The 26,326-nt window shown below is 34.8% G+C and overlaps 1 protein-coding gene across 8 annotated transcripts in view; it reads left to right on the forward strand.

Moving 5' to 3' along the window:
* SPoCk (secretory pathway calcium atpase) overlaps positions 1-26,326 on the forward strand; it is a 116,408-nt gene that overhangs the window by 81,273 nt on the left and 8,809 nt on the right. For 4 of the 8 annotated variants that reach the window (XM_067091213.1, XM_067091214.1, XM_067091212.1 and 1 more), the window contains exons 2-14: positions 7,993-8,042; positions 16,017-16,289; positions 18,733-18,900; positions 19,043-19,231; positions 19,874-20,161; positions 20,963-21,154; positions 22,092-22,239; positions 22,408-22,493; positions 22,666-22,764; positions 23,580-23,736; positions 24,322-24,512; positions 24,624-24,752; positions 26,041-26,207. In XM_067091213.1, the coding sequence (XP_066947314.1) occupies positions 8,010-8,042; positions 16,017-16,289; positions 18,733-18,900; positions 19,043-19,231; positions 19,874-20,161; positions 20,963-21,154; positions 22,092-22,239; positions 22,408-22,493; positions 22,666-22,764; positions 23,580-23,736; positions 24,322-24,512; positions 24,624-24,752; positions 26,041-26,207 (2,120 nt within the window). In that variant the 5' untranslated portion in view covers positions 7,993-8,009. The remainder of the gene's footprint in view (positions 1-7,992; positions 8,043-16,016; positions 16,290-18,732; positions 18,901-19,042; positions 19,232-19,873; positions 20,162-20,962; positions 21,155-22,091; positions 22,240-22,407; positions 22,494-22,665; positions 22,765-23,579; positions 23,737-24,321; positions 24,513-24,623; positions 24,753-26,040; positions 26,208-26,326) is intronic. The other 4 variants (XM_067091216.1, XM_067091211.1, XM_067091217.1 and 1 more) reach the window with 1 other exon arrangement.

The raw sequence follows: 26,326 nt of genomic DNA on the forward strand, positions 1-26,326 counted from the left end.
ATATCTACCAGCGTCATCAAATTTTTTTCTGCTAATTAATGTACATTGAAAAGGAAAAGTAGAGAGAGAGAGAGAGAGAGAATATTTACCAGTGTCATGAAAATTTGCTGAGAGAGAGAGAGAGAATATCTACCATTGTCATCCAAATTTGTTCTGCCAATTAATGTAGCCTACATTGAATAGGAAAAGCACAGAGAGAGAGAGAGAGAAAATGAATATATCTAACAACGTCATGAAAGCACGTGGATTCCTCGTTAAACAGCGTCACAGAATGCGAGGAATTTGAGCATTCCCGGAGAGTACAGAAATCTAGCCAGCGTATAGAAGAAGAAGAAGAAGAAGAAGAAGAAGGCCGCCTTTGTATCCGGTATTCGTGTTGACAGTTGGGACGTCTGACTTGTTATACTCGTGAGCTTTGTTGGGGTAATTTCTTTACCCTTTTGTAAGTCTCTCTCTCTCTCTCTCTCTCTCTCTCTCTCTCTCTCTCTCTCTCTCTCTCTCTCTCTCTCTCTCTCTCTCTCTGTTCTTCCTTCTTTTATTTGAGGGGTCTCTTTGTGGGGATTTCCCTGGTGTTTTTCTCTGGCGGACTATTTTTGAACGCTAGTGATGACCCCCTTTTGCCAGCTTTGCTGCTGCTGCTGCTTCTGCTGCTACTGCTTCTGCTGCTACTGCTGATGTTGCTCTCTTGCTCCTGCTTTATTCATTTCCTTACCCCCTTTCTCTTTCCTTTTGTTCTTTCTCTCAACATACATACATATGTATATATTTGAGTGTGTATATCTACATCTCAGTGGGAGAGTCTTTTCTCTGTTTTGTATTGAAAATTGTAATTGTATTTACAGTGTTATGTTACATATATATATATATATATATATATATATATATATATATATATATATATATATATATATATATATATATATATATATATATAGTGTGTATTTATACTGTACATCTGTGGGAGAGTCTTTTCTCTGTTTTGTATCGAAAATTGTATATACAGTGTTATGTTGCATTTATATAATATATATATCTTCTAATTTTTTCTGATTTGTATTGAAAATTGTATTTGCAGAGTGTTATGTTACATGTATTTATATATTTTTTTATGATGATGTCTGTATATTACTTTCAGACTTATACAAGAATAGTAATTTGGTAATCATTGTCTTCTTTTTGCCTTATTCATTTCCTTATTTCTCTTTCCTTTTGTTCTTTCTCTCATTATATACATACATACATACGTGTATATTTGAGTATATATATATATATATATATATATATATATATATATATATATATATATATATATATATATAATATATATCAGTGCGAATGTCTTTTCTCTGTTTTTGTTGAAAATTGTATTTACAGTGTTATGTTACATGTATTTATTTTTTTTTTGTGATGGTGTCTCTTATTACTTTCCAGACCTGTACAGTACAAGAGTAATAATTTCGTAATAGAACAGTATGAATCTTATTCACTTGAAATCACTGAAAGTATAAACTGTTGTCGTGACGGAATTCCTCTGCTGTTAGATATTAGCACTACAAAAGAATGCGATCTTTTACCCGAACGCTCCGAACGCGCGTGCACGCAGGCTCACGCACGTACGCTCACGCTCTGGAGATCGTGGACGGGTGTGGAAACTGAACTAATGGAATTTTTATTGTATTTTCCCCATTTCGTTTCTCGACAGTCTTTTTTTTTTTTTTTTGGCGTTTTAGTCAGGTTAAGAATATCTTCGATCGATTTTCTTGTTTCAGTGTGTTTAAATATTTTTAGTTTTTTGTAAAAGAAAACTATGTGCTGACTTTGTCTGTCCGTCGGCACTTTATTCTGTCCGCACTTTTCTGTCCACCCTCAGATGTTAAAAACTACTGAGGCTAGATGGCTGCAAATTGGTATGTTGATCATCCACCCTCCAATCTTCAAACATACCAAATTTCAGCCCACTAACCTCAGTAGATTTTACTTCATTTAAGGTTTAAGTTAGCCATAAACGTGCTCTGGCAACGATATAGGATAAGCCACCTCTGGTCCATGGTTAAAATTTCATGGGCCGCGACTCATACAGCATTATACCGAGATTACCTACAGATAGATTTATTTTCGGTGGCCTTGATTATTCGCTGTACAGAAAACTCGATTGCGGCGAAGTAACTTCGGCGCACTTCTTACCTGTTTTCCTCTGGAGTTTAAAAATATCTTGACGAGGCCGGTTTTTATTATTATATTATACAAGTCAGGCGGTGATCAGGTATAGCCGGGCCTCCTTTCACCTAACCCGTTTCATTCGTCTTAAATGTTCCTCGTGTGTGACCGGCGTTACGTCTGGCTGGAGTTAAATTGTTATGAACATTACACGCGATCGCCATAATTAGTAAGGTTTTACCGGTGTGATGTCATTCATATACTTTATGTATATCTTTATCTTAATCCCAGCTTATTTCATCATCGTGTCATCACTGTACGCCATCTTTCTCGCCACCTTTTTGTGAACGTTATATATGCGAGTTATTATCATCGTTTATCTTTGTGGTATTCATTCTCACCCTGCAATTCAGTCTTAATCTGCATGTGTATTTCATAATCTACATTTAGCATTTACACTGCATTTGCGTATCAAAATCTTATGAAGCATTCAGTCTTAACCTACATTTGCATTTAATCTTCATGTAGCATTCAGTCATATCCTGCATTTGCATTTCATAATCTTGTGTGGCGGTCAGTCTTACCCTACATATGCATTTCATAATCTTGTATGTCATTCAGTCTTACCCTGCTTTTGCGTTGCGTAATTTTGTGTGCCATTCAGTCTTACCCTATATATGCATTTCGTAATCTTGTGTGCCATGCAGTCTTACCCTAAATATATCTCATAATCTCGTGTGCCATTCAGTCTTACCCATGTGTGCATTTCGTAATCTTGTGTGCCATTCAGTCTTACCCTAAATATATATCATAATCATGTGTGCCATTCAGTCTTACCCACATATGCATTTCGTAATCTTATGCAGCATTCAGTCTTACCCTACATTTCACAATCTTCCTGTAGCAGTCAGTCTTACCCTACACTTCACAATCTTCCTGTAGCATTCAGTCTTACTCTACATTTCACAATCTTCCTGTAGCATTCAGTCTTACCCTACATTTCACAATCTTCCTGTAGCATTTAGTTTTAGCCAACTTTTGCATTTCATAATCTTATGGGGCATTCAGTCTCACCCTGCAATTGTATATCATAAAAATGAAACATTCAGTCTTACCCTACATTTGCATATCATAATCTTCAAGTAGCATTTAGTCTTACGCAACATTTGCATGTCATAATCTTATGTAGCATTCGGTCTTAATCTGCATTTCCGTATCATAATCGTACGTAGCATTCAGTCTTACCCTGCATTTATATTTCATAATCATCTGGAGTATCAGTCTCGCCCTATATTTCACAATCTTCAGGTAGCATTCAGACTTACGCTACATTTGCATAGCATGCAGTCTTACCCTACAGTACATGTGTACCATAATCATCATGTAGATTTCAGTCTTACATTTGCATATCATAATCGTATGTAGTATTCAGTCTCAGCCTGCATTTGCATTTCATAATCTAATGTAGCATTCATAGTCTCACCCGCATTTCAAAATATTCAGGTAGCATTCAGTCTTAGCACACTACATTCGCAATCATCTTCATGTAGATTTCAGTCTTACCCTACATTTAACATTTCGTAACCTTCATTGGCGAATACACGTCACCCAGAGACCTAATATCGTGGGGATAACCGGTCAGTGTAACCGTCTGGAAAACTGTTGATTACGTCACGATGACTCGAGGTGCCTGTCGGTCAAATTGCGCCGCTTACCACTTTCACCGATACACGTTGGCCAACGGGGGTGAATGGAACTCGCTCCAGCTTAAATTTAAGACACTTGTAGAAATATCTCTCTCTCTCTCTTGTACCGGGGCATGTTCCCTCGAACCCATTTTGTAGTATATGCCTATAACAACGATGCGAGGTCAAGTATACATTGGATTTAAATGTACGTGCCCTCACCTATAATCAAAACAAATATATATTAGATATGTACATCACACACACACACACACACACACATATATATATATATATATATATATATATATATATATATATATATATATATATATATATATATATATATATATATGTGTGTGTGTGTGTGTGTGTGTGTGTGTGTAATATATATTTGTTTTGATTATAGGCGAGGGCATGTATATTTAAATCCAATTTATACTTGACGTCGCATCGTCGTTACAAAAATAAATGTTCAGAAGTCAGCATCGCATATTGTAGATACTAGGCTCTTAATTTTTCTCTGTTATTTTTTGTAATTTTCAGTGATAACTCACTATAAGTAGAAAACAAGTACCGTAATATGCTATGTTGTATATGTCCTTTAGAGAACCATTAACAATTTCCTATGGGTGGAGAATGGCCGACCATCTTAATGTATTTCAGTGGTTCTTAACCGGGGGTGCGAGGATGCCTATGAATAATTAAAGCTAAATATATATTTATATACGCATGTTATTTTTTTCTGCAAAAAGTAAAAAAATAAATAATAATACTAATTATTATTATTATTATTATTATTATTATTATTATTATTATTATTACAGCAGTGCTCTGAGCTGTAGATAAACCTACACCTAATTTTCCCTAATGAAGTGGCAACGTTGCAACAGACTCGAACTTTGTTATTATTACACATCATTTCAACTTTGTATTTTAGTTTTTTTTTTATTATTTCAGCAATTCAAAGGGGTGCAAGAACTGATGCTGATTTGAAAGGGGTGCAAACATAGAAAAAGGTTAAGAACCACTGCTGTATTTGAACGATGGAAACTTGATAAACTGTACTTGAGCGTAGTGGTGACTCGATTAGCTTATTGCACTTGATTATTGTAAGGGAAACTTGATAAACATCTGTCCTTGAGAGAAGGAGATTCGATAAGCTTACTTTACTAGAGTGTGGGGTTGGGGGCGTCGGTTAGGTAATTGATAAGATTGGGGGAAACTTGATAAACGTCTGTATTTGACTGTGGGAGACTGTAAGCTTGTCGTTCTTGAGAAGCTTGCGTGGGAAACTCTCGCCTTTTGTCCAGTGTGGTGAGCCGGTGCATAGGGATGAAATTATCGCGACATGTGAAATCGACGATGACTAGCAGTATGGTCAGCTGAATTAAGACGTGAATGTAGCCATTTGACGTTTTTTTTTTTTTACCCCTTGAGTGAATTTTTTGCAACTCGAGACACTGGTTAGACTTATCGCTCCCTGAGATTTTATCGTTTGCCGTTTAAAGCTTTGATATCAGTAAGATAATGGCATTAACCTGAATACTTTTTAAGTTTACGCTGAAGTGGCTGCAATGATATAAGGTTGAATAGGGAATAGGGAAATTAAACATTACTATTTCACCCGTAGTGTAACTAATGAATTAAGGGTGCATTTGAAAGAAGACTGCGAGATTGCGCGTTTTACTTGGCGGTTAGCGCATTATGCGCGCGCATTTATTCGCCCTTGCTCCTCTTTCTGAATCTTGAATCGTTTTCAAAAACCCCGATTCATGTCGGTTTCGTAAGCTCTGAAATGCAACTTGGCATTCTCTGCTCGTCAGAGGAACAAGAAATGACCCAGTTGAGAGAGAGAGAGAGAGAGAGAGAGAGAGAGAGAGAGAGAGAGAGAGAGAGAGAGAGACATAAAAGGAAACTCTGCCAACCAGGCCGTTTTCTTGTGTCACAGTGACACTATCTACCTATTCCCTTGGGGGGGTGTTTGGAACATTTCAGCGTATTAAACGAGTATTGGCATCCACGATTCTATTTTTTATTCACTTTTTTTTCCCTTTTGTTTATGAGTTCGGCAGCTTTAGAGTTCCGGGGAATTGCTTTGTTATGCTGTGCAGTCACATGCCCTACACACAAGTTACTGTCGATGATATTTGATGAATTTGGCATTTGATGTTGTGATACATTGCAGTGACGGCATTTTTTTTTATCTAGTGAGAGTTTCTAGGAATTTGCATTATTTTTTTCTAGATAATGTTAGTTATCAGGATCAAATACCATAGAATATAAGGGAGTTTTGTAAAGGGAATGTAGGCAGTATCATTTGTCTTCATAATTCCCATATTATAAGCTGGGCTTAAGAACTCTTGTTTTTGGGTGGATTGCAGTTGTAATTTGAGTCGGAAGGTTATAAATAAGCATTTTGTTGTATTTTTGTGTACAGTAATATGTTATGAAGTGGTTTGGGCTTCATAGGACGTCTTTTTTAAGTAGTGCTGGGATGAGGATGGTAATTATTCTTGAACTAAGTTCACAGGAAAGGGTTTTATTTTACATCTTTAGATTTTTTACTTTACACCCATATTAAAGAAACTGCTTATCTTTGACATAAAAGAGTTTTTCACATCATCTTTACTCATTTTGGTATTCAGTTTTGTAGATTTTAATAACTGAGTTAATTTTTTATATGTATAATAATTACTTCAGCGTAATAATTCACCAGTGGTGTGTTTTTGGCACTGATGCCCTTTGTTGATGTGACACCAGTTCACAATTGAAGTTAATTAATTGGGTTAATCAGTGTTTGCTGGTATCAGCACATTCTGGCAGTATTGAAGTGACAGACACATTTTGTTTTTGTACATTCTGGTAATGTAAGATTATTATTCATCCATGCTGTGTTAGAATTTTGCATTTTCCTTTTTTACAGTTATCAAATTAATCTTGTTTTATTGTGAATATCATTAGTGGTGGATAGTGAGCAGGACCAAAGGACAGTTAAATACACCATCCATTTAACTTAATTACAACCCTGTGTGGCAGGTGAAAGTTGTTGCAAGGTATTTTGTGAATGGAGATTGACGTTGTAGGAATTAGCTTGACGCTTATTATGGGATTTATGTTTTCAGGATTGTTACCACATAGTATTATGATTACCATTTGTCAGGGTTTCATGGGATATGCCTGATCATAAGTTATTCATTGTGGATGGGCCACAAGATAATCAAAGTATGTACCACATGAAAAATTAACTGCAAAGCAACTACGAGCCTGATCTAATTGAGTATTGCAGAATGCCATTTGTTGAATATTTATACATGGTGAATTTAGTTAAGTATGTCTCCTAGGAATAAGATTTTTGATGATCCCTGTGTGTGCTTTAAATATTATATTTATAAGTGACATCTTTATTGAGGTTAATTCATCGCTGTCATTGTTTTGATATGTGCCTGCAGAAATTTTGTGGAGTGGATGGTTGTTTTTGTGTGTATGCGCCGTCATTTTACAGTTCTTGGTTATCTATTTTCATTTTTACTTTGTAGCAGCATGTTCCCATCACCCAAGTAAGTATGAAGTGGGGTCACAAGATTTATGTTAGGTATTGAAGTCATGTTGTAAAACTTTTAAATTGCCATACTTCTCTGTACTTTTCAACTTTGATAACTGGTACTCAGACTGAATGCATTATTGTTCAATGAAATTCTCATTTAATACTTTTATTCACTTGTGTGCACAAGTAGGGGTTAACTATATATATATAGGCAATGAAAAGTAATTGCAAAATACCCTTTCGGAATAATCATTCACTCAGTGCCAACTCGTTATCCAAAACTTGCATAGTTTTCCACGTGTTTGTCAGCAAATGCTAGAAACGGTTTCATTCTCTCAGGAGAACGGTTAATGTTGGTATCATGATCATAAAGAAATGAGGAAGGGACAGTGTAATCAAGGCAGCTGTAACGTATGCTGGGCCGAGTGTAATTGTATTTTTAGGCCGTGCATGCTTTTCATCATTTCCTGTAGATGGGCATGTAGTTTTCTGGCCATAGAAAGTAGTAGAGGATATTGTTGTTTTGTAAATGGTTATTTGTACTTTATATAAAGCATTCTGTCTAATCATGTCATCTCTATTGCTTCTCTCTCTCTCTCGTAGGTTTTTGCTTCTACGTTATGACAAAAATTCAGCTGACTGAGAAGAAGGATGTAAGTTTGTGTTCACAGAATCATGGGATATGGGCCCTTTAATTGTGTTAACAATGGTCAAGATAATTGTGCGGCTGCTGTGATATGTCTGTTACATAATAAGAAGTGGATGCATATTTGCCCCTTGTTTTTATGCTCTCAATTTTTGCTGTACTACAATACGTACGAATCCATTTAGAGACAATACAGTTTCCCCCTCTTAATTTTTTTATTATTGTTTAGCTTGCCATTGAGAACGTTCGGATTCTTTTGAAGATCCACAAGACGGTTTGGTTTTCTTTAATTAAAAAGTAATTAATTTTGTATGTAATGAACAAGAAAGGATCACTGTAAAGTTCATAGTAAGTTTTAGAGATAAATGAAAAAGTAAGCTGAACGATAGAAAACGAGAGGAGACGTAAGCTTAAAGATACATGGAAACAGGAGTTTGATGTTGTGCCTATGCACTGTCCAATGTTACAATTTTGTGTCTTATGGCAAGTAGACATTACAGGCAGACACATGCACTTTGTCATAGAGTGGTTAATGTAGACTGAGATTAGTAGGTTGTTTTAGATCTGAGATTTTTTTTTTTTTTTTTTTTTTTTTTTTTGAAAATTAATATGTTAGGTAATTATTAATCTCTGTAGGGCCACTGGTACATATGCCCCGTACGTTATTTGCTGTATAGTGATAGCTGTAAAGTATGTGCTACCAGATGTTTACCACTGCTAAAGAAAGAAGTGTTATAAGAAGGTTTTAGAAAATTTATTCCTCATACTAAATCCGTTGGCAAAATGATCAGCTGTAACAAATAGCCATGTGTTTCAATTGGGTAATTCCACGGCACTTTTTTTTTCAAAGCAAGTACATGTGTACTGGTAACAAAATTTTAGGTAAAGAAACATTAAAAATTCCCTCTTAGGTTAAACAGTTTTAGGGCATAATGCTTTGAATGGAAGGGTCATATTTAAATATTAATCTTCCTTCCTAATAATAAAAAATAAAGAGATGAAAGTAAACATTTTTGATGATGCAGGTTTGCATTCAGGCTGTTGTAATATCAGTGAATAACTTTTGATACACTTACTTAAAAGTATGTTCAGAACATGTAAATTAATGAAACTACTGTATACTGATATGATATTAAAGATATGTAAGAAAATATGAATTTTTAATAAACTGTTATCAGGGTAGTTCAAGAACCACAATAATTACATGTAGGAAGTTCAGAGGATAGTTTGAACTCCCAGAAGTTTTGAAGAGGAGGAAATACACTCCAAAGGACTTGTCATGCTCATTGACAGTGTCTAGGAAACCCTAGAATAGCTTTCATTGACGCAGAGTGTTGGCTTATAGAACTGATACTAGTGGGCGTGTTTGTTATAATTAGAGATACCTGTAGATGAGAAGTATAGATCTTTAGATGATTAGAGGTGTTATATAAGTGACTGTTATTAAGTTTATGATTCTTGAGATCTGTCGAAAATAAAAATGTCAAAAGACTTTGAAGTACTGTACATAATTTAGTGGGAATTACCAGTTATTGGAAAGTTACCTCTGTAGTAGGTATTTTTTTCTCTGTAATGTTTTTTTGTTGTATAATGGTAAAACTTTGACATAGTAAGGGGGGCTTTAATCTGTTCAAAGTGTAAAATTTAATTTCTCCATCAAGTTGTATGGTGCAAAGATTTCTCGGTAATTATTCCTAATAGAATATGCTAGCTCCTTCCCTGCTACACAAAGTACAGTAAGCTATTCAATATTTGTAACCAAATAATCTTGACCATTGTTGATAGCATTTTGACTCTGGGTATTTCCCTGTCATAGAAAGGCTGTCCAGTAATTTTAGCCTGTAGAGCTTTATATGTCAAATGCTTTTATATTACTGGTGTACAGTAATGCCATTTCACCTATTTGTCAGTTCATTGTTTTCCTGTAACACTGACCTGCTGCTTACCCCTCCTCCCTGTCATTCGTAATGTGTCCTTATCCGTGGTGACCTCTTATTGTCTTTTTCTACTTATTCCTTTATTAATGTTGTAGTCCTCACCTCATAAGCATTGTTCCCCTGCTTTGATGTTACTGCCTTAGCGATAGCTAGTGTAGTAGAGCATCACTAGCACATAACACCAGGGAGAAGCCACGTCACTTCAAGTATGCATTTTATTCTTACCACTCTTCCACAACTACATATAATTTCTTTATGAACACTGATATTAACCAGCACTTCAGTCAAAGTTTGTTCTGTAACATAAAGCACAGTTCAGTATTGTCTCAATGTGATATAAATAAACAGCACTCAAGTTACTTCCTTTCACACTCGGGGAGTCGTAACATACACAACAGTTCTGGATTACGCAGCAATGTCTTAGATACTAGAAATATCTTTACTTACGGACAGCCATTTTTATATGCGTGTACTGTGTGAAAAAATATGTTACCACTGTGTGTTTTACCGGAATGAGGTAGTTTATAGGTTTTAGAATGTTATAGTTGGTGGTGGTTTAGCAGTTTCTTTTAGATTCTAAATGCAGAGCTGCACCATATTAAACCAAAGTTTTAAACATTGAGATGTTTAAATCTGATGTTCCAGTAACTTGTACCGTACAAGTGTTTGAACATGACATAAAAGAAATTTATTTTTGTTCTTGATAGTTTTATAGCCTACTTAAATTATGTATAAATGATTTTTAAAGAGAAAAGGAAAAACTCTTCATATTAGAGAATGACTGGCAACTGAATACTATTTAGAAATTGTGTCAAGTTGACATTGGAATTTTCATATTCTTTAGCAATATATTTAGAATCTAAGAAATTTATTTTAATTTTTGGGTACAGATTTTATGTAACTGTTCTTTAAATTGCATGTTGGGGTTAGGGAAATACTCTGATGTGACATTGCACTGTTTTTGTTAAAGGCACATACCAATTTTTTTTTTTTTTTTTTTTTTTTTTTTTGCATGAATTGTTGTGCACTCAATGTGTATGTTTGGAGCCTACAGGAAAAACCGAACCAAAAATTATATAGAAATAACTCTTAACAAGGCTTATTTAATTAGAAATGGTGCTCAAGAAGAAAGTTCAGTATTTGAGTTACATTGATTATTAACTAGGCAGCCCCCAGACACCATATTTCACTAAGATTCACATTCATTAATAAGTCATAAGATATAATTTTTCAAAAGTAAATTTTTACATGAAATGTTTATATTTGCAGAAGTTCATTTCTAGATTGTTTCCATTAATACTTTATTGATTAGACTAGCCTCCATGGCAAGACCTATTTTTCATGTGAATTGTAGTGCCGTTTTTATCTGATTAAATTTCGTGTCCTGTTGACAATGCAAAGACGCTTTGGTATTTTATACGAATTGATTTTCACAGTGTTTATCAGTGGTGCATGCACTGCAGTGCCCATGTTGCATGCATTGGCTACTTGGGCCATTGCTGTATTATGTTACGGAATTTGTGATCATTATTGGTTTGAAGTTGACTTGAAGCACTTCAGTTTGAATAAGTCCAGCTTGTGTTTTATATGTTGAATCTGTTCATGTGTTTTTATAGTTTATAAAATTCTCTTTTCAAATTATTGCATGACTGCATATTACTTAATTACCATTAAATGTAATATTTGATGTAATTACTGTATGATATTGCAGTTAAGTTGCTTATTTAGTTTACGAGAATTAGGTGATAAAGTTGCTTATTTTGTTTACAAAAATTAAGGTGATATATTGATACAGTTTACAGCTTTTTTTTTTTAATCAAATTGAAATTGTAGTTAGTTTTATCTTGTATTTTTATCCAAGATGAGTTCTACTTAATATGTAAAAGTCTTATTTTTATCGTTTAGTCACTTTGTATTGAATCCATAAAATGCAAAACCTTAAATTGCTATTTTGCACCATCAAGAGTATAGTAATAATAATAATTGAAACAGCAGATGTATATGTGTATGCGTTCCTATATAAATTCAAACTCTTAATTTACGTACGACATAACTGGAGGCCTTCATGTGCGAAGGCTTTCCAAGCCTAAATATCATATGATGAGTACTTTTGGCTGTTAGAATTACTACAGGTGGCATTCCCACTTCTGCTGTGTAGCTTCTCGTCGCCTTATTTTGCAGTGCATTTAAATTTTACTGCAATATTATTGACAATTGTTTGGATTTTGATCAAGAATTTATATAATGTGTCTAAGGAGTGAGTGATAGGTTAAAAACTTTGTTGTTGTCTTGTGGTTGAATGAGTGATATTTTTATGTAATTATTTCTTTCATCAGCTCTTGCTTTGTTAGTTGTATGTTTTTGTGTGGCTGTACTTCATAAACTGTATTTTGATTGATCAACATATATTTTTGCAAGCTGAGTTGTTTCTCTTCACTGTAAAAACTGAATTTTTTTTGTGAAATGTGTTGGTCATGTTGTCCTATGAAAAGGGGCATAAATTTTTATCATTTGGCATATATATGATTCATATCCAAAATGATAGCGTAGTATGTTCAGGAAAAATTTCTTGTCATAAATAAGTTGGAGTTGCAATTAATTCCAGCAAAATTTTTGGTTTGATTCCAGCTGCTTGTAGGTAATAATGCACTGGCTGGTGTTAAGACAAAAGGCCATGCAATTCTTAGGAGAATATGCCTTTTGTGCTTTCTTCATTTTTCTTTTGATATCGTTGAAAGAAGAGAAACAGTTACGAAAAGTGGTAGGATATGAGGAACCATGGCTAGAGGAAAAAAAGAAGTACCTGTATGGTTTTGGGGACTTTGTTGACACAGGTAGCTCAGATATTATTAAGTAAAACCTTCAGTAATGTAGCTTGGATGGGTTAGCCAGTTGCAGGTAGGTTAGGCCGGCAACAGGCATTACATAACAGGACATGCAACTTGAATAGGTGTTGCTTTTCGACCACACCTAGTACAGTATTGTCCTCCGAGTCCTGTTGGGAGGTTCTAACTTAAGATGGGACTCAGAGGACAATACTAGGTGGGGTTGAAAAGCAACAGACTTTGTGGGTTTGCTGCTAAAGGATGTTTTGGATGATGTTAAATTGAAACCACTGAATAGAGGGATTCAGACTGCCCCAGGTTTTGCAGACTTGATTCCTACAAGCTGTGGTGCAAAATGACATTGGCCTTGATGTCTCCAGAAAATACTTTTATGCATTTACTCTTGATAGCAACATTTTTCTAGTGAATGTTGATATCAAAATTAAACCAGACTTTCTCAGCTTAGGTCCTCAAGTCAGCATGCTGACCCATATCATGTCAGGTCTTTGAGATGTACTCCCTGCATTCAGACTTTCACATGAAAACCAACCTACAAACCTTGTATTAAAACATGACCACTGCCTCTTCGAAATGGAGCATTAAAATGGTCAAGGAGATGGAACTTTTTTTTTGAAAATAATCTAAGAAGTTTACCTTTCAAGTAGTTATTGACTATACTGCTAAAGTTGCCAAAATATTTTCATGCTTTCATTAAGGCTTAGGGGTACTGTCACATTAAGGCCACAGAACTTGCCTTTGAAAATGGCACAGAGAGTGGTAGATGCTTGTAAGCAATATACCTCAGTCGAGTCAACCTCTTCTTCAATCTCATGAAAGATATATGCCACTTCTGAGTTGAACTGCAGATGACAAGAACTTTTTTATCTCTAGGAAGTTCCTTACTGTGTTGCATTATCCAGAGTGTACTGACCAGCAACAAAAGATTCCATCGCAACAGGGAATCCAGCTCTGATGTTTTGGGAAGCATTGCAGACATTCTTGCTCTTTTCAGTTTTTTGGCAGCCTTGAAAATTCTTAGAGAAATATGATTCATTTATGTGATATATTTTCAATCTATTTAATAACTAAAACTTAATTATGTGAGTGAGTAATGAAAGCTTTAAATTAAGTAGGAGGTGAAGGATTTACCTTATAAATTTTCATATTTCGTAATTGCATCACTTCACTATTTTTCCTGTTTGTCATGCATAGTGTTGAATAGCTGGTAAGATCCCATTGTTTGGGTTATGTCTCCAGGATGAATGGATGTGTATGAAGCCACATCCATTCATCCCTCCATTTTATTCATAGTGGCTTGGCTGATGACTTGTCTAAAGATACACTTTAGTACAGATAACAAGTACGAATGATATCTAGACTTGAACTCTGTGATATTTTAAATGCCCTTTAGGGATGGTCTCCAATTCTTGACAGACCTCCTCAGAGAGATTTTGGTTGTTCTCAAGGTACTTAGGTGTAAGAAATCTCTTGCAACAGAAGACTGTCAACATGCACTGTGTAATTTTTTCCAATCTACACAAACTTGTTCTGCTTCTTCAAGGTGCCTAATGCTGAATAGGTTTAGAGGTACTGTATTGGCATCTCTTGCGAGCATCGTCAAATTGTTGGTCTCGAAGTGAAACTTGTATCTAGTAAGTACAGTATGATAATTTGGTGCTCTGGAAAGATGTGATAGTTTTTTCTTTGCTTTAAATTATGGTAGGTCTAGTCCAGTAAGTTGTATTGTAGTTTAAATAATGTGTTGAGAGAATCTAAATGGTTGGCATTAGTTAGGAAATTGCCTGTGCCACATTTAAACATTTTAAAAGGTAAAGCCTTATACTGTATTTTGGCTGTGTAAAGTTGCATGCCGTATCAACTGTGGATATCAGGTTTTGAAAGGAACCCTAAACATTTACATTACTTTCATTCTATCATTTTCATTTTTATCATTTGTTGCTTCTGCATTGGTAAAGCACTTTTCTATTTTGTCATCTTAGTGTACTGACTAACAATGTGAAGTTTTATAATGTGGTAATTTATGTAAATCCACCAGCATAATTTCTCCACTGTACAAGCAAGATTTTGTGTCTCTCAGATATGCTGTCAGTAGCTATAGTATAGCAGTGCAAATTGGACTAGTACATAAAAATAAGTGTTGGCAATATTGTAAAAGATTGCTTTACCTCAAGAAAGAATTTTATATTTTCCTCAGTAATGTGAAACTTCAGTTTTTCATAGACCTTGCATGCTTTTTATTAGTACCAGTCTTAGAAAGTCAGAGAGATGACAATGACCTAACTGTAAGATGGATTGTGAACAAGATTTACAGTAGTTGAGATAGTTACTAAGTAATATTTGTAATTGTATTGTTATTGAATCATGTATAAATTGATATTGTAGGGGGCCAGCATTTTTGTCTTTCATAGTACTGTATATTTTTCAAAGTTTTTATACCGGAAATAGATTAGCTAAACAAGATTTTCAGCTGAATAGTTTCGTATATCAAAATAACCTAAATTACCTGTTTAATGGCCGCAAATGAAAACAAGTGATATACACATTAATTGTGATAAGGCTAATGCAAATTTATACATGCATAAACAGAATGCTGTATATAACATAAAGTGCATCATATCAGCGCAATGATAGGTTATCTTAAGAATATAATAATAGGTTTTGCTCTTTGCTTGCACTCCAATGCTCTTTGTTTTTGTAATATATACAGTACTATATTATACTTCTGTAATGGGAAATACTGTAAGGCTGATGATTGTCAATACATATTTGCAGTATGTGTACTGTAGTTCCTGTATTCTTCTGTTTGTTTAGAGCTAGTGCTTGCATGATTCACATTTTAAACGTAAAACAGAAAATAAAAGGAATAATTTTTTTGTAAGCCCTAATCGTGTCATGTGATGCGTAGTGGAGCATTTCATCTTTGTTCAACATACCCTTCTTTTTAGGTTTTGTTTCACCTTACTGTTATTAGTGTGTACTGTGAAGATTGCACACAATTAATTGCTTGAAAATTGTGCTAATGTTAAGGTTCCTGCTTAGAGAGTGAGTCTTTAGATGTGTTATTTTTAAATAAAATATCACCATTGACTTTCTGGTAGATGAAAGTTCCCAGGCCATAATACACTGCATTTATTACTCTGTTGGTATTTATAAGCTTATCAGTTCATTGTGCCTAAATGCTATCTTTTTGGCTTTCAGGAGGGTCCTGGACTCTTGCCATCTTCAAATCCGGAGCAGAACAATACAAAGAATCAAGAAGAAAGTGGTGCAACAGAAGACACATCGGCTGGGATGTGGGTGAGTGGGAGGGAAGGAGGCGGGTTGCCATGGGAGGAGGTGGCCCGCCTCCTTCACACTGACATAGAAGTTGGTTTACCCTCCCGTGAGGTTCTCACCCGCAGGCAGCTGGTAGGTTACAACGAATTCACTGAAACCGAAGATGATCCTCTCTGGAAGAAGTACTTAGGCCAAGTAAGTACTTACTGTATTTGTTACTGTAGGGTTTAGGAGTACAGTAGTTTGTTGATACAGTACATATTTTCAGGGGACTGCAGTATAATGGGCAGTTCAGGTAGCCCTACCTACTGTCCAGCACGCATGAAAGAGAAAAAGAGAGAGAGAATGTGTTTGCGTGTTTGTATTGTTATGTTAATGTTTGATATCCATTTTATCTCAGATTTTATGCCTTTATTACTTTTTAATACAGTTCTGTGTTCATATTCAAGCACTGCAGTATCTACAAACATGTTTTAGTATTGTGACATTCCTAATCATACTATACTCTTCATTTTCTCATTGGTGTGAATTTTAATCCATTTGCCTGTAGGGTTTTTTGCTACCTCAGTAGATGGTACTAAAACTTCTTTGTAACTGTTTACCAGTTCCGTTTGGTTTCTTCCCTCATTTAGTCCTGCTTTGATTTTCCCTCTTCAAATCCTTGTAAAAGTCTAAAAAACAACTCTGTAACTTGTTTAATTATTATCTCATATTAAAAGGGCATTATTCATGCAGTACGTTGTTTATTTCATTAGAATATTAGTGTGGACAAAGTTAGGGTAAGAGATCCAATGAAGCATAGATGTAAAGTCCAGTAGGTAAGCACAAGTTTCTTGATGGTTAAGACATCCAACACTGAGCATAGTGGAAGTAAATATAGATCATTTTCGTTTGGTGGAAACAAATTTGGCAATAGCTTACATCTAGAAATGGTGTGGAGGTCAAATAAAAAATGTAACATATAAAGGTTCATTAACCAATTTATAAAGATATCTGTGTTACTTATTTTTTAAAAACGTAAACTTAGTAGATCTGTTGCCTAAAATAATAGAAGACAATTTCAAAAGTTGTGTAGATGGCAGTTCTACAGATATTATCCAAAGGGGCTTTGCTAGAATGAAACATTTGGATATCACCATCAAATGAAAAGAGAGAAAAGCTAGATAAATTTTTGTATACATATAGATCAAAAGATACGGTTTGCAGCATGTCCTTGTATTCTTAAAGGTATAAAAAGTTAATAAAGAGCAAAGTTACTAGTAAAGTCAACATGTTAGCTTTCTAGTTAGAACAAGTTAAAAGCAAGATAGTTAATGGTTAATTAACCATTAACCATGTTTAATTCATGGGATTGGTGGAGTGAAAGAGTTCTGCAGGTGTTAATATACACCTCCATTCCCACAGCCGGTACTCAGCGATTTGGGTTGTCAAATCATTAAGTATGCACATTCCATAATGGAAAGTCAAGGTCAGCTTGATATAGTTTTTACACTAAGTGCTGTTAGAGTGCTACATTATTGAAAATGTACATTCCCTAATTGAAAGTGAAGATTAACCTGACAGTATTTACATTAAATTCAGTCTGTGCTCCAGATAGATAGTGGTAGGTACTGATGCTGGATAAATAAAAATGTAAATTATGGCGACAGTGTTGCCATCAGTAGACTGCAGGCAATGTATAAAAAAAATCAGGATCTCAAGTGGTTTATCTGGTGATCTGTTTGATATTTTTCCAAAACCTGTGATTATTTTGAGACATTGTAGAATACAATAACTTGCAGATAGTTTGAGACTAATATAGTAATGATTCATTTCCTCCCTAAAGTTTGAGATTAATATAGTAATGATTCATTTCCTTTAGGGGAGCTACTTACATTGGGCCTTGAATGGCACACTGTAGATGATTCTAAAGGATCTTTGTGATCCCTTCTAACCCCAGTTGCACTGGTTTCTGATGTTTAATTCTCATCCTACCCAGCTGTTGTAACTTAGCTTTTATAACTTCCTTTGATTCAGTTCAGTATTCACCTCTTGTATAAAACAAAATTTTTTGGGAAGCATTTTGTCATGCCTAGAAATATGACATAGTGGAATCTGAAAACATCTAATGATAAGCCAGTCGTACTAAGAAAATAAACTTCAACAAAAACAAATAAAACTTTTTGCCAGAAGGTGGTCTTTCATACAAAGAGTGCTTGGCTCAGGTTGGAATTGTTTGTTACATGATACAAGTCATTCATCAAACAAAATGATAGTTATTTAGATTGGGGAGCAGCAGTTATATTTATGGATGGTTTTGGTTTTCATAGCCTGAAGTCATGGAAAGCAGGCAGGACTGGGCAGGTCATGTGTAGAGGAGCAAACGAACCAAAGTAAAGATGTTACCTGTTTTACTTTTAAGTTTTTATACCAAAAGAAATGGAAGGTGTTTAGATGTTATTGTCTAATATTGGCTTTGGCAGAGGTTTTTTTGGTTTATGAAAGCTGTGTTGAAGTATATTTAGTGGATGAAAAGGATTTTTTGTACTTTCTCTATCTGAAATTATGTACATTTTTGTATGCAGTTCATTAAATACATTGACAGTTGAAAGGTGTATTTTCCTACATTTTCAGGAATCCTTAAATTTTTTCTTTTCAGTTCAAGGAGCCATTGATCCTCCTGCTGTTAGCTTCAGCATTTGTTTCTCTGTGCATGGCTCAGTTTGATGATGCTGTTGTTATTACACTGGCTATTGTTATTGTGGCAACTGTAGCATTTATTCAAGAACTCCGGACAGACAAGGCAATTGAAGAGCTGAAAAAGCAGGTATGATGTAAAGCCATTCTGTGATCCCAGTAATTTTACACATTGTATCATTAAAAAGCCACTTTCTACTCATACATTGTACCATAAAAAGCTAATTTCTAGTCATTTATGTACTTCATTTCATTGTAATGTTTTACCTCAGGTCCCAGCTACCTGCATGTGCCTTCGAGATGGGAATGTACGAGAATACCAGGCTAGGGAACTGGTTCCAGGGGATATTGTTCATCTTGCCATTGGTGACAGGATACCAGCTGATTTACGGTTGTATGAAGCAGCTGATCTCAGTATTGATGAGTCCAGCTTTACTGGAGAAACAGAGCCAGCCTCAAAGGTGAGTAGTATATCTCCTTTGAATTGATTTTAAGATTAAATATTTCACAACTGATCTTTATATGAAGGTTACAAATGAAGATAGTCTATGGGAAGAGAATTTGTGGTAGGAGGGAAGAAAAGAGACTGACAGAAGACATGGTTGGGGGATACCAATGTGGATTTAGATACATAAAGAACAGGATTTGTTTTGAGTGCTTTTTTTTTTTAAAGTGAAGTAAGTCCATGGCATGTATGAATCATTGTTTATGTAACTGCTTTTCCCTCTATGTGGTTAGGCATAAATGGAGTTCTTTCTGCTATCTTGTGTCTTGTTCACTTTCTGCCTGAAGGCCCATCTGCTCTGGGTCATCATCTACTTCTGTTTTCCTTAATTTCTTAGGCCTTCATGTAGATTTTGTCCTGCTACTTTCACATTCCCCAACCATCTAAGTCTAACGTCCGTCATTCAACTTGTATGAATGCATACAAGAATTATGACAGAAGTGATTGTTATGTTATGTAGTTTATTGCTCTTTCATGTGCATTTTCAATGAGTTTTTTTTTACTAGTGTTCATGTGATAAGTATAAATAAACTAACAGGGTACTTAAACATTGCTTTAACATATTAATACACTGCTCTTCATATCTTGTTCTTTTCAGAATTGTGGAATAATTTCTACAAACAGTTATGGAACATCGGGCAGTATTGCAAATATTGCATATATGGGGACTTTTGTACGAACGGGACGCGGAAAGGGCATTGTCATCAGCACAGGAGAAAAGTCGCAGTTTGGAGAACTGTTCCGCATGATGCAGGAAGAAGAGGCACCACGGACTCCCTTGCAGAAAAATATGGATGAACTTGCTAAAAAGCTGTCGATATTTTCTTTTGCCTTTATCGGCATTGTGTTTTTACTAGGGTTGTATCAAGGCATACCAATACACAAGGTGAGTTTTGGAGAGCTTATTATGATCACAGTGTTCCTTAATCTATACTGTGTTGAGATAGTATGTATTGTAAGTTTTTGTTGGAATTTTTTTTTTTGTTTTTACTAGGGTTGTATCAAGGCATACCAATACACAAGGTGAGTTTTGAGGAGCTTATTATGATCACATTGTTCCTTAATCTATACTGTGTTGAGATAGTATGTATTGTAAGTTTTTGTTGGAATTTTTTTTTTTCTTATAAATAGAACATGTCAAATGGAACATAGTCATTATAACAGTTAACTAAGAAGATTCATATGCAAAATTTTTTTGGAGTTAGGTTTTGGACAGGCAGTACATGAATCTTTTGCTATTCCATAAAATATTTTATTAATACCTGTATATGTTTTGGACATTGTGGTTTGGTGTGCATGTATGAACTCATATTCAGAAGATTACATGGGAGCTTCTGAAGAATTATCTTCTTTTGAATTTCCACAAGTATAAACTCTGTTCCCATTACCATGAAGTGTACCATTGTAAAGGATGTACAATCTTCAGTTGCTAGAGTATCTATTCTATCCCTGTTTCACTAACACACACACACACACACACACATTTTAAGGATAATCTTGAAACAAAGAAAAGCTTCATTGCTATGATTTATTGATTCAATAAGTACTCATGATAACAGTAAAATTTTTTTCTTAATTCACCTGGGTTTAAAAGCCAAGGTTGACCATAAATTCCCCTGATAAATAGAGCAAATACAGTATGTTAACAGTATCTTATGATGTACTAACAGCACCTCTTCTCTTTCAGATATTCAATATTGCTGTAAGTTTAGCTGTTGCTGCTATTCCTGAAGGTCTGCCTATAGTTGTGACTATGACTCTTTGCCTCGGTATCCGTCGCATGGCATTGCGCTCGGCTCTTGTGAAGGGTCTACACACAGTGGAAACTCTTGGTTGTGTAACAACAGTGTGTTCTGACAAGACTGGCACACTGACTAAAGTAAGTTACTCGTGCATACACCTGTAATACATTCTAATGCCACACTTTTAACTATTATGCATGAAGGAATTTCAGGTAATTAATGTGGTAAGGTGGTTATTTGTTCTCAGCTTTCTGTTTTGTACCTGAACATTATACCATCAGGATGTACAATCACACGTATTCTTTAGTTTCTTAAGTACCATTTTTGTTTGTTCATTTATTTTAAAGTAAATTTTTGTCAGGTTTAGTCATTAATTTTTCAGATTTTGTATGTGTGTAGTTTTTCAGACTCAGGGGCATTCGTGCCCAGTACTGGTGAAGCCTACATTTTGCAGGTGGCGTATGACTCCTCTCTTTTTTATTTTAATGATTTTTCCCAAGGTCTTTAAAGTAGATTCATCATAACATTAATGACCATTATTTTCATAATGCAAAATCTCAAATTGTCAGGAATTAGGAAACTCAAAATCCTGTGGAACCAAGTTGTTGATATCAGCTAGAAAAATCCATTAATGTAAAATTTACTATTAGGGCAGAGTAACAATATGATTTATGGTTTAAGCACCATAATGACAAAAAATCTTCTATGTTTTAGGCCTTGGAAGGTTAAAATGTGCAATGTCAAACAAGTTCAGTCATAGAGGAAATATGCAGTACAACAGAACCAAAGTAGTTTTTGGGAATTTGGTAAATCTATTCTAGTCTCCCTTAAATAATGAAAGATGCATTTATTCCTGAGGCTTACTTTTAATGAAAAATTCATGCATGATGATTATGTTATTTAAATCGTATGTGCTAAAAATTTCAAGGTGGTATAAATAAGAAACTTGTAAGTTTATGGTTCTGGGTAATAAAATTTAAAAGCTTACCAGACCACTGAGATAGAAATCTTAAATCTGCCAGAGTTGGCCAAACTTTCCTCTCATAAAAAACATTGAAATTTTCTTTTTTCCAGAATGAAATGACTGTGACTGGCATTGTTACATCAGAAGGTGATGAATGCCATGTAACGGGTGTTGGATATGTTTGCGAGGGTCAGATAATTTTCGAAGGAGGTTTCTCGGAATTGGCTAATGAAGCTGTCACTAAGCTACTTGAAACAGGTAAGTTTTATTTTGCCAGAAGGTAGAGAAGTGTTCTGCAAATATTATTGAACATTAATGTCACCATTTATCTTGAGAAATGGAATTTGTATATTCCCAGCAAAATTGGAAAATAGAAAGTAAGTCTGTTGAGTGGTAGTCGAAAAAGAAACCTCTGTTTTTCTTTAGGTGCTGTGTGTAACAATGCTGTTATTGTTGGTGATCAGCTTCAGGGACAGCCTACTGAAGGTGCTATAATTGTTGCTGCTCGCAAAGTATGTTGACACCCTGTCTGTTTTCTGCCAGTCAAATACAGTACCTCTTAAACATACAATTTAGTACCGTATATTTAAAGTTTGCATTAAGTGTCAGTAATTGTGTGAGACATTGTTATACTTTAGAAACTTTAGGTAGAGTATCAGAATTAAAATGTTCATTCTTTTCCAGCACGGAATATATAATGCAAAGGATAAATACCACAGGCTGCAGGAAATGCCATTCAAATCTGACACTAAAACCATGTCTGTGGAAGTAAAAAATAAGAAGGTAAGTAGTCATTGCATAATAACATCCTTAGATTTGATTAAATTTGAACTGAAATAGAACTTTTGTATGCAACTTGATTTACCACCCAGATGAACATTACTAATTTATATTGACTGCCCATATTAAATCTAACCCCTTTTTATGTTATCTCTGAGCTCTGGAAACATGTGAAGCCTATTTCTGGCAATAGATGGCATTACTCATGTTTACATTGAGTCTGCTGTGCAAGGAATGAATGACAAACAAACTATGATTATTTACAATAAAGTCTGCAGTTTTACAAAAGGCTGTGTATGAACAACAATTAATAACACTAGGTCTAGCTGACAAGTATGTTTTACGTATTTATTTTGGAGGTCAATTTATTTAGCTAGTGCTGTATAGGCCTAAACCTAAATTACACCATAGAATTTTAGGAGTTGATATACAGTGTCTGCTCCCATGTATTAAGAACAGGATGCATGGCATGAATATAATCTCTCTGTGTTTCTCTTTTATAACATGAGGCCAGATGTATTCTATAATGTAAAGTAGTTTTATATGTAAACAGACTTTTGAAGTGTAATTTTTTCAGAGTCTAGACTCGTTAAACCACATTTACGGAGGCTTACTTGTAATCCTGTATAAGTGGAAAGGTAGAAATAATGTATTAAGTACACATCTGTATTTTTTATCATTGTTTGTTGAGGAATTTTTCACTTAAAGAGTATTTGGGCACATGATATATTGCATTTCATGTCTTGATGTGCCAATTGATTAATTTCCTTCGGTTATTTTGTGCCTCTTGATTATATTGGTAAGCATTTTCTTTCCAGACTGGGGAAGTTGAATGGCTTGTTAAAGGAGCTGTTGAATCCATACTACAAGCTTGCTCACACTACCAGCAGAACATGGCAACCTTACCCATTTCCCAGGAAAAATATCAACAGATTATGAACTGGGCCCATGAAAAGGGTCGACAGGGTCTCAGGGGTAAGCTGATTTAAGGATAACTAAACGTATTTACATAGTTAAAATGTCAATTCATTTTTTAGTTTGTGCTAGCTAAAGCCTGTCTTTTACATAAATACAAACCCTGTAATTACTCGAAAAATGAACTTCCAACTCATGATTATAAAATCCATGAAGGACTAAAATATATAGTGTTTTGCAAAATTTATTTTTGTACTTTTGACACACTATTTCTTTACTGTGAGGACAGAACTCATTTTCAGTTCCATTTCTTTATTGGCATCTCATAAATTCCTCTTCACTTCACCTTAAATTTATCCTGTGTCAGTTATAAGATCATCATGCCTCACTGGTATTTATTTAAACTAATTACTAATAGGGCTCTAAAAGTAAAATTATAGCAGATACTTTGTCATTGGAACTTTGCCATATAAAATTCAGATTCATGGTTGGATAGGTAATCTTACTTTTAAGTTCACTGTTCTTTTATGCAAATGATTTTTGCTTAAGTGGCTTTTTCACCGTCGAAAACTGTAATGACATAAATTGCTGCATTTTTGGAAATCGAGAATTTTAAGTATTATAACTTATGCATTTCGTCGGCAGTTCTCGCAATTGCTCGCGGCCCATCTTTGGCAGAGCTTAGTTACATGGGAATGGTAGCCATAATTGATCCACCAAGGGAAGAAGCTCGACCTGCTATTACTACTCTGCAGTCAACTGGTGTTCGTGTAAAGATGGTCACTGGTGATGCACAGGAAACTGCTTGTGCCATTGCATTGGCTGTGGGATTACAGGTAAACTAATAATTTTTGTGCACCTTGATATCAAAATAAGTTTTGATTTAATTTTGCATTTGAAATTTTCTTATCGTTTCCCTGTGTGCATCAAATTCTGTTTATTTCCAGGTTCGGCCAGGAACAGTGTTTTCAGGAGATCAGCTTGACAATATGGATGATCGAGTTCTTGGAAACATTGTTCAAGAATCCACTGTATTTTATCGAGTGTCACCTAGGCACAAACTCCGTATTGTAAAGGTAAGAAAAATTTTCCTTGTCCTCCATTTACCCGCATTTAGTTCTCTTTAAGTATAGTGGCAGATATATTTTTATACATGGAAGCCTGTTATTATTGGATAACTGTTGTCCTTCAAGGTATTGATTTGATTACACTATTTAGAAATTTACTCTAAAAAGCATTTAATTTTATTATCTGGATTTAGATCAGTAATTTTTTTAAATTAGGTATTATAAAGAGAGTGTTACAAGCTTAAAATGTGAATTTTATATCTCCACTTGAAGATATACTGTTATTGTGAATGAGTTTTTGTTATTCAGCAAATTTAGAAAACCAAATTAGGCATGTGGTAATTGAGAGTTGGTTTTGAGGATCTGGTGGAAAGATAGAGTTAAGCCTTGCATGGCTAAGTGTGAACAGGACTACAAGTTCTTTACATCACTATCCAGAAAGTTGTCCAGTTTTTCAACTGCCATTCTTCAGTTTTCACTTCTCAGTGAAACCAGATATTTTAGGTGAATTATATGCGAGTCTGTAAATTAAAAAATTTCAATGGGTAATATGACAGTGTAACATTAAATTACAGTATATAAAGGCTGATACTCTACAAGACAGGTAGCATTCACTTACTCCAAAAGGCACAGGTATTAAAGGTGATAACAGGAGCTTTCTATCGAAGCATAGTTTACAAAAGGGTAAATGGGAGGTCTTCTGACATTATCATTGTCAGTGTTTTTGCATCAGGTTTTCCCTTTGCTTAGTTAGGCGTGAATGAATTCATTTGTTTTGTGCTTTTCTCCCTGAATTTCCAATTGGACAAGGTCTTCACATAAGCCCCCTCTCAGTGATGTTTTGGTTTTTATGGGTGTTGCTTTATGCTTCTCAATCTACAGTACTACTTTTCTTACTGATTGTTGATCTTCCCTTCTTTTTACATCCCCAAAGCATATTGTGTTTTACCCTTGTATTTAACCCTTTAGGTTTTTATCCCATAGTGAAACTTGCCTATGGTAAATCATACATGACTGCTTAAGGGCTTAACAATATTTTTCTTGTATTTTCTGTATTTTTTTTGGGGGGGGGGATAATGTTGGATAATTTCACTTTATTTTAGTTGGTGATAAAACAGAAAATAAGAATAAAATTGAAGTTGACAAAAAATTTGTGTATGATGTCATTCATTTTCAAGTCTTAAAATTTTGCAGACTAGAAGTGGCTTCATCAAAATCTTAAAGGGTAAATAGTGCTTTTTGTAGCAGTTAAATACATACTGATTAGCACTTTGAATGAATCCTTTTCTCTCTACAGGCATTACAAGATTGTGGAGAAATAGTTGGCATGACCGGTGATGGAGTGAATGATGTTGTTGCCCTAAAGCGTGCAAATATTGGAATTTCCATGGGGAAGATGGGCACAGCTGTTAGCAAAGAAGCAGCAGATATGATACTGAATGATGATAATTTCAAAACTATATTGTAAGTATTATACGAGACATTTGAAGGAATGTGAAAATTTTGCTCACAAAGATTTAACCTTAGGAAGGCCTTATATTTTTCTTTTTTGTGTGGGACTTTTTAAGTTAAAATTCAGTAGA

This window comes from Macrobrachium rosenbergii, chromosome 48, assembly GCF_040412425.1.
Source record: "Macrobrachium rosenbergii isolate ZJJX-2024 chromosome 48, ASM4041242v1, whole genome shotgun sequence".
Taxonomy (NCBI): domain Eukaryota; kingdom Metazoa; phylum Arthropoda; class Malacostraca; order Decapoda; family Palaemonidae; genus Macrobrachium; species Macrobrachium rosenbergii.